The following is a 13,644-nucleotide window of genomic DNA, read 5'->3' on the forward strand; positions in this document are numbered from 1 at the left end:
CTTGGGATCCTGGGATCCTGAATTTGAATCCCGGTCGATCGATGAATTAACGCCAGGGGGGGTTGATTAAATGTTGATTAAATGTTGAAAATGTTGAATAGCCTGTCATCCTTCCGAGGTCGGCAAATTGAGTACCAGCTTGCTGGATTGACTGTGCCATTGTGTGCCCCGGTTTAGAATAGGTACACTGTATCCCTGCATGTCGTAAGAGGCCATAAAAGCCGTATCCGGCCATAAAAGAAAAACATTGCCTCAAAAAGGGAACCATGATGATTGTCATGGGGCCCGCAAGGCTAACCCCCGCTCCAGCCATGAAAATGGCCTTAAAAAGGGAATTCTTACACCGCTCCTTTCCTATTCCATCCCCAAGTGCTCCATGGCGTCATCGCCGGGCATTCCATGACTTCATCGCTGGGCACCGGATCCCGAAGGGGACCCAGCGATGCCGCGCACCGAAACGGAGTATCTCTGTTTGTTTTCTTGTTTATCCGGGCGATATCCCAGCCAGCCTTTGAGCTAGGAAGCTGAAATTCTGGCACAATAGTGAGCAAGTGCTTTGGCAAAAACGTATTTTTTGTTTTTTGATTTTTCAATTAATTGATTCATTGCTTAATTATTATCGATTTATTAAGTGCTTATTTATTTTCTTTCTCATCTGGGCAATATCTCAGGCACCTTTTGAGCTAGGAAGCTGATATTTGGACACGACAGTGACCAAGTCATTTGGTGATAAGGGTATTTTTGATTTATTGATGAATTAATTTAAAAAAAATTGATTACCTTCTCAATTATTTAATTTTCAAAAAGTTACAAATTCAAATGAAGCAGTGGTGGTTTTGGTATGCCATTAGCCAATTGATTATGAAATTAATAATTTTACGATTATTTATTTATTTTAATCACACAATTAATCAATTATTGCACACCATTCATTCCCAATTCCGTCTCTATGTGCTGCACTGTGGCATAGCCGGGCACTAGCTCTAATTGTTTGTTTTTTGTGTTTTTTTACTTTGTTGTTATTTTGGCCAAACTATTGCAGCAGGTTCGTCTATAGTTTTGTACAAGTACAATCAAGGAATAGGTTTGAAAAGTATTTTTTGTAACCATGTATTGTTGATGCAGATTGTTTTGCTCTCACACTTTGCTCCTTTGTCATTCCTCCCTGAGGTAGGCCATTCTGACAGCAGGTCTGTATGACAACATTGGCCGTGTCATTCCCAAGGCACACAGTCCTGCAGACCCATCAGATGCATCAGGGACAGAGCACAACTGTGTTGTAGAAACTGTAAGAGGTGCTGCCTGTATCCACCCTGCCTCTGTTACTCGAAATGTATCGCGGCCATGCTTGCTCCTCTATCAGGAAAAGGTACTTTCTGAATTTTTTGTTGATTTGTTTTTACAGTGATCTAAAGCTCATTTAGGACCTCATACACCCATTGCACTTTGTACTCGTACAATAAGAATGACCGCACTGTGGTCCCAACCTGTGCCATAAATGCAATGCAGTACCACGTGCTACAAATTTCCCCAATTTATTACCCTCACCAGAGGAGAGGGTATTGCATTTGAGTCCGTTTGTTTGTTTGTTTGTCTGTCTCTTTGTTTGTTTGTCCACACAGAATAAATATGATTTTTTTCTGCAACCGTTGGTCAGATTGACAGGGAATTTTCACCATAGGTGCACCTCCACTTGTATAATATTTTAATGATAATTATGACGTCATAGGTCACGTGGTACGGGCGTCATATTGGAAAACCAGAATTTTTTTTGCATCTATATCTCCGAAAGGACCGCATGGAATAAATTGAAACATAGCTCATTGTAAAGAACTCTCCATATGGAATAACATATGTTAACGATTATGTCATAGGTGCCTCCATTATGACGTCATCATTCGACAAGTACAAAACTTCATCTGATCAAGATGAAATTTCTTGAGTATCATCTAGGGATAAATTGGTGGAGAAAAAAAAAGATGATGTCATCGGTCACGTGGTTCGACCGCCATATTTGCCTTAACACAAAAGCCTTACAAACCACTGAAAACACGACCTGGCGAGGGTCTGCAATCTCTGATTACTCTTTCTAGTTTTACATTGTTTTTATTATGTAAGATGTGAATGCAAAAACTGTGACTATAATATAGAGGTAAACAAAATAGTGATTGGTTCATAGCATTACATAATGCCACTGGAAACAACTCCCCCCCACCCTTCCCCCCCCCTCCTCCCCCCTCCCTCCCCCCTCTTCCCCCCTCCCCCCTCCCTCCCCCCTCCCTCCCCCCTCTCCCCCCTCCCCCTCCCTCCCCTCCTCTTCCCCCCTCCCCCCTCTTCCCCCCTCCCCCCTCCCACCCCCCCTCCTCCCCCTCCCTCCCCCCTCCCCCCTCCCTCCCCTCCTACTCCCCTCCCCCCTCCCTCCCCCCCTCAACCCCAATCCCCCTCCCTCCCCCCCTCCTCCCCCCTCCCTGTACTGCTCCATAACGTTTGGACATGCACTCCCTACCCCTCCCCATCCCCCGAGTGTTACGTAATCTTTGAACGGCCCCTATGCTGACGCAAAATACGGGTGGGCGTGGTAACCTCTTGTTCACCCTTTTAGTTTACTATGTACATTTATTTTACTTCGAACAAATAAATTGTACACAAAAGTTGATGGAGAAAACTTCCAAAAATAACACGTAAATTGAGCAGACGACTTTTGTCAAGTGGTGGTACAGTTTCAATCATGAGTGAAGCACATTTTACTCGGTTGTGGAAGAGGTAACAAAAGACGCATGTGGACTGCATCGTTAGTAACAAAGACGATGGAAATCAGATTATGTTTAACACAAAAGTACCACAGAAACGGCTTTCGGGAGGAACCCACCATGCATGTTGACGGGCTTGATTAAACCTTACTAATAATTTTAATTCGACATATGATTAGATTTTTTTGGCCATCCCACATCGTGAGTATCACTTGACCCAAGCAAATCCAATGTAAATCTGATGCAACAAACCCAGACAGTGTATAATGAGCAGAGGCCTCCAGGGCTGATGTCTTCGGCCCACCAGCAAACCAAGATGGCGGCCATATTATTTTGTCTCGGTGCCATGGTAGGTGGAATCTAACAACAAATGTGAGTGGGGTCCGGCAGCTGCCTGACCAATGGGTGCACATTTCAAAAATCGACCTCCAAGAAGAATCACAACATCAAAAGCAACAACAACCATGCAGAGCTCTTGTAGACCTGCAACATATTATGAGGCAAAAGTGTACTCATACATGAATTAAATGAACATTGTGAGATGATAAATAAATCAACAAATGACAGATGGGATTTGAATCAAATTTTCTTTTCGACTTATCAATATAGTTTCTAGGTTCTTCACAACATTGTCTACATAATTATTTTTGTTTAAAAGGCACAGGCAGCTAAAACAACTTGATCATCTGGAAGTTGAAGAGCAAGTCCAATGGTGACTATATATATGCGATCACCAAGGTTAAGTCCTCCCTAACCGGGGGTTACCCTTGGTGATCGCCTGTGACTTACCCTGGGCCTGCAATCCAATGATGGCCACGTTTTTTTTTTGGACCACCATATGATCTTGACCTTCAACATTTTGCTAATTAAGAAAATTTTGCCCCATCTACAATCTATCCATAAAACTCAACATCATGAATATCAGAGGAAAAGTTTTCAAGTTATGATCAAAAAGGTGATTTTTGTTGATAGGATCACAATCCGAAAAAGGCAAGTCAAGAACCCGAATCAAATATCAGGTGCATGACTTCAGTGCAGGTCCACTATTATGATGCATGAACATCTCAGCAGGCCAAGTGGTCATTGACATTCCGCATTGGCAAAATTGATAGATGACACAAAACGCGTTATTTTTTTTTCAGAGCGCCATTTGGATTTGACTTTTAACTCAGAGGGGTATGATGTAAATGAAAAATTAAGCGTAAATGTGCCTTACTCTATGTTTCAGACTTCTCTTCTTCTTCGTTATACCAGATCCTATGCTGTTGAATGGTTGAATGAAACCCAATTCATATTTTAGCATTAAATTTAAGTAACCATCACATTTCAACTATTACTTAAGATCTGGTAAAACACCATCATTCCCAACTCCAAATTGATCTTACCTTTGACACGAAGAATAAGCTTATACCAGTCTTGTATCAGAAGTGTAACCCAAGTATATTGAGATCTCAATCTAATTTGACATGAATTACAAGGACAATGGGAAAATCAACACAATAAAAGTTTAATCTGGAGTCACAAGGTCATGTGAGGCCTGCACTTAAAATACAAACATCTATATTATAATAGGCGTAGGTGATCCGTCTGTCCAGGGGTGTGGTTTAGTCCGTTTGCAGAGTAGCTCCACCCATAGCTCCACCCATTCTTGGAGAGGCTTCATGTAAACAAATATCCACCATTTTATTAACTCGAATAGCTTTGAGGCCTGTTTTGTTAGGCCCGTGCTGTCTTTCTCTCTCACACAGGTTTATTTCAACTCAAATTCGATATATCATTTCATTTTTAACAGTCGCTAACATAGTTTTAGACTGGTTGAAAAAAAACGGGAAGGAAATCCAATGAAAGTTTCCATTTATAGAACGAAATTAATTCTCAAAAGCCTGTAAAATAAAGCCCATTCATTGAGTCACCCTCACGATTTTATCGAATTCACCATCTGATTTAATTTTTATCGATGGTTTTAGACTCGGTGTCAGAAATAATTGAGGACATTCACGCACACACGGGAAAATGCAGAGAGATATTTTTTAAAATCGCGCCATGATGATACACGAAAATACACCGCCTAAAATAACAGTCGGGGAAAATGTCGACATATATAAAAAATTCGCTTTTTCTTTTCCGTTAAGATATATTACTTTTCCGTTTGATGACAGTAGTCACAAAAACGTCAACAATGATGCCGACATATATTTCTTCGTTCTTATTTCATTCAACATTATTATCCGGAAGTAAAGGTTCACGTGTTCATTTCACGTGTGAAAAAACAAACTCCATTTCACGTGTGCATGGACGTGTAATTCACATTTGTAAAATATATAAATTAACAGACGGGGAATTGTTGAGAGATATTTCTTCGTTTTTATTTTATTAGTTACGAGCAGAAGTACCGGGCGGGGGAGGGAGGAGGGAAGGGCACGTACACTTTAAACATGTATATACATGTGGGATGTGGGATATATACATGTGCCGTGGGACATGTGTAGGTGTACGTGTGTGTATATGTGTGTGTATATATGTATGTGTGTGTATGTATGTGTGTGGGTGTACGTGTGTTTGTGTGTGTATATGTGTGTATGTGTGTGTGGGTGTGCACACACATGCATTCACATGTTATCAGAAGTAAATACATTGTGTAGATTACATCATTTGTGCATCTGATAAATTGCCAGTAACCATTTTGTGAAACTGAATGTGCAGGTGCAGCATCTAACTCAATATGTCGAAATGTCACACACGTCCATGCCCGTGGGATTCCCATGGGTGACCCCACTAGTCCTTTCTGTAGTTGCCTCTTTAATTTTTTTCCTCACAATATTTACCTTCTTTTTTTCAGCATTTCTCATACCGTTTGTTTTTGTTCCAGGTGAAGCTGTCCCGTGTGTTCTTATCTAACTGCTCCGTGGTATCTCCCATTCCCATCATGCTGTTTGGTGGTGACATCAGTGTGCACCATCGGCAGCGCCTTGTCGGGGTTGATGGTCGCATTTACTTTCGGGTAAACATCTGTTCTACGAAGCGCTGACTTCTCCCACTCGGGTGCTGCTCATTTATTATTTACCTTCTCAAAGGATATCTTTAAGTATATCTTAAAGTATTGTCGCGTGACTACCCTTGGTGAACACCGTAGGGTAACACGGATGACCGATTGCGAGACTTTACACTCCCGAGGCGAAAACTCAATGGCGGATTCAAGCTCAACACAAAGTTAAACGCGCGGGAGGCCAGACGCAACGAGCTCCACAGCCTTATCTATTAAAATGAAACACCCAGGAAACTGCGTTCAAATATGTACAGAAAATAATATAAGGATTTATTATTGAAAAGTAATAACAGTGAAAAAAAACACGCGCCGGTAATACTAATAACTAAATCGGGACGTCCCCACACGACTGATATCAAACACAAAACGAGGGAGATTAATTACGAAAAGAACACGTCACGTCGTTCAAAATGTACGCGGATTCGGGCTTATCTGGTCTTTCGTCGTCTTTGTGGCTGCCGTCCAACACCGCTCCTTTCGGCCCGATCGCACACCTCGCTCCAAGTTCCACGGCCCTCTGCGTCCGCCTCCAAGCGCCACCAGGCCTCGTCGGTCCAACGGCCCACACACACCACGAGCTCCTTTGCTCCAACGGTCCACCGCAGGGCTGCACGAAGCAACCAAAACCAAGTGCCAACTGCCAACTGCAACGAGCTGTGGTCACGAATGTTCAACGAACCGTGTCCTGTGCCAACTGCCACGAACTCTGGTACGGAACTGTAACAACGAACTCTGCGACTCAACTCTCTCAACTCTGGACTCCACTCGAACTCCCGACTTGATCGCTCATCGACGTGTGTGTCCGTGTCTCTTGAAATGGCGTCCGACCGTCGCCTATATTGGTGGCCGATGACGTCACATTGGCGCACTCCTCAGCCAATCAAAGCCTCCCAACTCGCCCAGGTCACGCCCTCTGCGGCATGCGACTCCTGACATCTCCCGTCCGTGACCCCGCGGTCCTGGCATAACACGTGCCGGCCAGGTTTGTAGGCCTTGGAGGTGTAAACGGTGGCGGTGTATTGTGGCGGTGTTCTTGGCCTGGTGGTGCCCATTTATTACGAAGTCAATGTCAGGGAAAGGGAATTATTTAATGTTGCACTAAGGACCTAACTAATGTTTATGTGGTTTGCAGTGCCATAAAGGACAAAGGTTTGATTACTAGGTGATACTCACAGGGGCGTTACCTTTAATCCCTCACTATTTAACACTCGAATCTCCAGGTAGATCCACACTCATACATCTTACCCCGACAACCGCCTGAACATCAATAACTTATTACATGTAGAGTCCCTGTCACGACAGCCGAATACCTACCTATTCAGATCTACCTAGCTCTAGATGTTGCATTACCAAATTCATAACACAGCCCCCCCCCTGGAACCGTAGCTCCTGCAAGGTTCACCGCAGGGCTACCATTCCAGCCTTAACACTTACTGTCACACACTTAATTAACCTATGAAATAAATCAGGAAGGGCTGTGGGAAGTGAGTCGGACTACCTACCTACACTTCCTTAACATGCTGAACCCCTTAACCATCATGCCAGTATGTACATCTTCTTCGTTGTTCCTGTGGAGGGAGGAAACAACAACACACAACACTAACTTAACCACAAAACTTAACCATCTTTCCAAAACTCAAAACTCTAACCTTTGTACATACCCCGGTCTACAGACCGCGTCCCCCGGTGGATGCCACAAGACTCAACCTTACCTGCGGGGCCATCCCCAATGCATCCCCCTAAATTTCCTCGGGCCCTGTCCAGATGTTACAGGTGAGTGACACGGCTCGGTGGATTTCGCCCACATTCATGCTACACAGACCCCTTAACCACTCATTCTCATTCCATAGGTCATCAAGGCATTGCAAAAATCAACAAAGCACTTATTCCCAATACACCCCCTGCAGGACCATGGCATTGATGTCATTCACGTGTGTGTGCATTCCTCAACTAGGCAGCGGGGAGGTACCGCACAAAAAGATGGTGGGGGCGCATCAGGCTGTGGTGCCCGCAGTCCCAAAAACAAGTCAACCGACTTACAAATTCATTGCCCCCCCCCCCCTTTACCTCTTGGCCCCGTGACAGCCCAACAGCCCCTTTCCGCCGTTACCTCGCCGGTGAGGGTCTCCACACACACCAGGCTCCTTTGCCTCCTGCTTTCGCGCAGCAACACGGGTCACCGGGGGACTTCCTCACCCCGCGGCGCCCAACCAGACCCTCCACCGACGAGCTCCAATTTCCAGTTACCACCGGCTGCCAGGGGTAATTGCCGCAGAGGGGGGCCCGCAGGCATCGCTCCTCAGAGCTTGCTCTGTACCTGCGGACACACACACCTTCCCCACCCATGGTCCCCAAAACACACTTCCTCCCCCGCTGCCATTCAATTCTCCACACAACTCAGCACAATTCAGTACAATTCATAGATGGTGTAAAAGGTGTTACAAGGCTTGCCATGGCCTGCCAATGTGAAATCCCATTCACAGTTCGAATCATTAAATCCTTACACCTTTCCATTAGCACATTTCCAAAAAGCACAATTTATCGCCCCTCATTATCTCCAATAATCATCACTCACTCTCCAGGTTCCACTCTCACGACCACATCAAAACACCTAACCACAATACAAAAACATACGCCACCCACAAGACACTGTGGCTCCCATTCCATCCCCTCACCGGCCATGTCATCACTCTCACCCGCCTCCCAACTCCAAATTACATGTCCCCAATTTCCCAAAGCAAATCCTGAAGCCTGGGACAGTACTCCTCAAAACACTCACCTCAAGTGCAGGTAGTTGCAGGTTGGTCAGGTTCAAGAGCGTCATCCACCACACAATTCCCAAAATTTCACATTGGGCCTACCAAATCCTTCCAAATTTCTCTTTTGTCCCCACTACACTGGCAGGTATGTGGATCCGCATCCAACGGTGATCATCACTACACAACTACCTGTGGCCACGACAGCTCTGCACCTCTACCGTGCAAGGGTCACCGGGACAAGGTGAGCAGTCAAAACGCCAACATGGCCCATGAGTGTCCATAAGGGTGCGACCCACCATCCATCCTTCGGCCCCCCTGCGAGGAACACAGCTGCAGCAGCCCCAGCTGGCCAATGTGGTGAGCACTTGCTGCCACAACACACACTACCGCACACACAACCTCGGCCCTGGGGGGCACGGTCGCAGTGCGTGGCATCCCTACAGCCACGTCCCCTGCACCTCCCCATCATCCCCCAGTCCGACTACAGAACTGCAGCCCCCCAGTGCTCACCCACACTTGACCACACCAAGGTCCAGTCAACAGCCATGCTCCACCAGGAGACTCACCCAGAAGACATGGTCCACACACCTCGGACATGCACAGCACCACGTTGACCCTCAGGCTACACAACTGCATCCCCAGGATCCCGCGTCCCAAATATCAGCACAGTTGCCCCCGCAACCAGTTGAAAGCTGTGCCTTGCTACCCTATTAATTTCATCACAGCCACCAACACTTTGGTCTACACACCTGGATCAATAATGGCGTCACTGTACAGTGTCCACCATGGCATTTCAAAATCCACCCTTAAATTTCCATCTAACCCACAGATTACCCATGCCAACCATTTGTCACATTTCACTCACCTCACCAAAGAAGGATGCTTTGCCATACACATGCCAGCCGAGCATGGCCCATATGCTCGGCTCGTTACACATCTCCCGATTCACATCCCCATGGCTCTCTTCCCAACCCGAGAGTCCATAAATCATAACGGAGCATCTGTGGAAGGTCACTCACACCATCACGTTCCACAGATGCCCCAATGGTTGTCCGGCAGGCTATCTCCATCCCTGTCCATTCGGTTTGACCCGCGTCCATCGACCAACACGGCATGGCAGGTCATCACATGCCAGTTGTCCCAAAGTCTCAGGGAGAGGGTGTCAGGTCGCATGCCCGGGTGATCACTACATCAGGCCCAAGCTGGCCATCTGCGGTGCCACCACCAAAGCGCGACCCACAACACCTCCCCCCAGTGGTCCTCAATATTTGCCATCCCAGGCTTGAGAAACCACCTCGGACCTCCCTGGAGGTCTTAACCCCCACCAGGGTCCGGTGACCCTGCCGGCCCGAGCCACCAGCTCGGACGGCGCCCCGACGGACAAGGGACGCCACACTCCACCAGACCCCCCGTGGGACCCAGGTCGTACCTCGACACCCAAGGCTGGACCCCACGTCCAAATCTCGCCATCACAGCCCCCCAGCTGGCCGGCATACCCAAATTTTGAAAGGGGCAACTTTTGCCCGAGGCCATCACCCATGACCTCTCCATGTCCAAATCCCGCAGCCCGGGGACCAATCCCCACCATGGCTGCTCCAAATCAATTTCCCATTGTAATTTTATTTTAAATTTTCTTTTACAAATTTTCATTCCCACTGCCAAACCGCAGCTGCAGGGAACAACCTCTACCACCGGTTGTTCTGCCCCTCCCTGCAGTTGATCCAAATTCCCTACAGGGACCAGATCTCCAGAAGCTCTATCTCCCGATCCTCCAAGATCCAAATCCAGCCCGGAGCCAACACACTCCCCCAACTGGTTGTCCAATTTTGGAGCCTCTGTTTCCAAATAGCAGTGTACAGTGAGCGTCCCCTCGGTCATTCCAACCACCTCCTCGGACCAACTCACCTCATCTCCCAGGCTCCTTTGGGCCTGAACAAGCTCTACCTCCATGGGACTGTCACAGGTCTCCAGCCGCTGGATCAAATCATCCTCATTATTACAAATCATTCCTGGCCCCGCCAGGCTTTGATCAATATCCCCAATAAATACCTGGTCCGGCTCCATTGCACGGACCCCCAAAAACTCTACCCCCTCTTGCCTCGCACCACCGCCCTGGTGCTGCACAATTCCAAATTCATCCCCCGGTTGGGGTGTTGTGACATCCACACGGTCCCGATAAACAACCAGGCCAGAATGTGGGAAACATTCCCCATTACAACTCTCACATTCCAAATTTCCTTCCCCGCTCACCTGTGGACACTCCACGTTTACCTGCAGGCATTCCCCATCTACCTGTACACATTCCCCATCCACCTGTGCACCTGCGGTCTCCCCATCATCCCCCATTTTGTTTGCCAGCCCATCAATTTTAATACTCCATCGATCACTCATTTCCTTCATTTTGTTTGCCAGCCCATCAAGTTTATCCTCCAATCCACTTTTCGTTTCTTCCATTTTTCGAAGCAATTGACCCAACATCTGGTCGGTTGTCGGGGCCGTTCCTACTACTCCCGACTCCCCGGTGGGGGAGGGGGATAAGTTGGTGCTCGGGACGAGGGAGGTTCCAAGGCTCACCTCTGCATCTAATTCCCCTATTTCCGGCTCACTCCCGACGCTGACGGAGGCCTCGCTGCGTACTTCCATCTCGTCGACCTCCGACATCCGCTTTTCGGAAGGTCGTTCCCCGCGCGCGTATTTATTTTAATAATTCCTGAAACAATTTAAATTTGACGAAGACACGATATCGCGCTCCGTTTGCCCGATTGATTATTAAATTTCTCCGCCTCGACTATAAAAATTTTGCGTTCGAACGTCGGGCGCAATGTACGCCCGACCGTGTCGATGTCTCCGCGGACAAAAAAAATTTGTCCGACCGTGTCGATGTCTCGCCGCGGACAAAAAAATTTGTCCGACGGGTTCAAATCCTACACTCCTGACACCACTTGTCGCGTGACTACCCTTGGTGAACACCGTAGGGTAACACGGATGACCGATTGCGAGACTTTACACTCCCGAGGCGAAAACTCAATGGCGGATTCAAGCTCAACACAAAGTTAAACGCGCGGGAGGCCAGACGCAACGAGCTCCACAGCCTTATCTATTAAAATGAAACACCCAGGAAACTGCGTTCAAATATGTACAGAAAATAATATAAGGATTTATTATTGAAAAGTAATAACAGTGAAAAAAAACACGCGCCGGTAATACTAATAACTAAATCGGGACGTCCCCACACGACTGATATCAAACACAAAACGAGGGAGATTAATTACGAAAAGAACACGTCACGTCGTTCAAAATGTACGCGGATTCGGGCTTATCTGGTCTTTCGTCGTCTTTGTGGCTGCCGTCCAACACCGCTCCTTTCGGCCCGATCGCACACCTCGCTCCAAGTTCCACGGCCCTCTGCGTCCGCCTCCAAGCGCCACCAGGCCTCGTCGGTCCAACGGCCCACACACACCACGAGCTCCTTTGCTCCAACGGTCCACCGCAGGGCTGCACGAAGCAACCAAAACCAAGTGCCAACTGCCAACTGCAACGAGCTGTGGTCACGAATGTTCAACGAACCGTGTCCTGTGCCAACTGCCACGAACTCTGGTACGGAACTGTAACAACGAACTCTGCGACTCAACTCTCTCAACTCTGGACTCCACTCGAACTCCCGACTTGATCGCTCATCGACGTGTGTGTCCGTGTCTCTTGAAATGGCGTCCGACCGTCGCCTATATTGGTGGCCGATGACGTCACATTGGCGCACTCCTCAGCCAATCAAAGCCTCCCAACTCGCCCAGGTCACGCCCTCTGCGGCATGCGACTCCTGACATCTCCCGTCCGTGACCCCGCGGTCCTGGCATAACACGTGCCGGCCAGGTTTGTAGGCCTTGGAGGTGTAAACGGTGGCGGTGTATTGTGGCGGTGTTCTTGGCCTGGTGGTGCCCATTTATTACGAAGTCAATGTCAGGGAAAGGGAATTATTTAATGTTGCACTAAGGACCTAACTAATGTTTATGTGGTTTGCAGTGCCATAAAGGACAAAGGTTTGATTACTAGGTGATACTCACAGGGGCGTTACCTTTAATCCCTCACTATTTAACACTCGAATCTCCAGGTAGATCCACACTCATACATCTTACCCCGACAACCGCCTGAACATCAATAACTTATTACATGTAGAGTCCCTGTCACGACAGCCGAATACCTACCTATTCAGATCTACCTAGCTCTAGATGTTGCATTACCAAATTCATAACAGTATAGACCTTTAAGCTGTATTCCAACAGGTGAAAGAGCTGACCATGAAAAGGTATTTAGAAATAAAAAAAAACACATCCATTTCGATGGACAAAGGTTCAGGTCCATGAGGTTACGATCACAGCTATGCCTTTGGTCATGTGATGTATTATTTGAGTTGAATGTGATTTTTTATTTCGTTAATAGGTGTATTTTTCAAGTTACAATCTTTCCTTTACTATAAACAGGTGTGAGTCACCAAGTGAGAGTGTAAAGCTGATGAATGGAATTTGAAAATGAAAGACATTAACAAAAGCAGAAATACAATTTATGGGTCCAAATGTATATCTTTCTTTGTTATCTTCGCCAGAGGAGAGGGTATTGCATTTGAGTCTGTTTGTCTGTTTGTCCGCACAGAATAAATATGATTTTCTCTGCAACCCTTGGTCTGATTGACAGGAAATTTTCACCAAAGGTGCAACTCCACCTGTAGAATCTTTTAATGATAATTATGACGTCATAGGTCACATGGTTCGGCCGCCATCTTGGAAAAAACGAAAAACTTTGCACCTCTATATCTCCGAAAGCACTGCATAGAAAAAATTGATATGTCGCTCTTTGTAAAGAACTCTCCATGGGGAATAAAATATGTTAATGATTATGTCATAGGTGCCTCTATTATGACATCATAATTCGACAAGTACAAAACTTCATCTGATCAAGATGAAATTTCTTGAGCATCATGTAGGCATAAATTGGTGGAGAAAAAAAAAGAATGATGACGTAATCGGTCACGTGGTTCGGCCACCATATTTGCTTTAACACAAAAGCCTTAAAAACCACTGAAAACACATCCTGG

The 13,644-nt window shown here is 46.7% G+C and overlaps 1 protein-coding gene across 1 annotated transcript in view; it reads left to right on the forward strand.

The window, feature by feature from the left end:
- The window catches only part of LOC137434449 (ATP-dependent RNA helicase DHX29), a 232,505-nt gene that overhangs the window by 213,658 nt on the left and 5,203 nt on the right, over positions 1-13,644 (forward strand). Inside the window, 2 exon segments of the mRNA XM_078784089.1 lie at positions 1,175-1,369; positions 5,620-5,751. Coding sequence (XP_078640215.1) covers positions 1,175-1,369; positions 5,620-5,751 — 327 coding nt within the window.

Source organism: Myxine glutinosa, chromosome 1 (assembly GCF_964187855.1).
Source record: "Myxine glutinosa chromosome 1, kmMyxGlut1.1, whole genome shotgun sequence".
Taxonomy (NCBI): Eukaryota; Metazoa; Chordata; class Myxini; order Myxiniformes; family Myxinidae; genus Myxine; species Myxine glutinosa.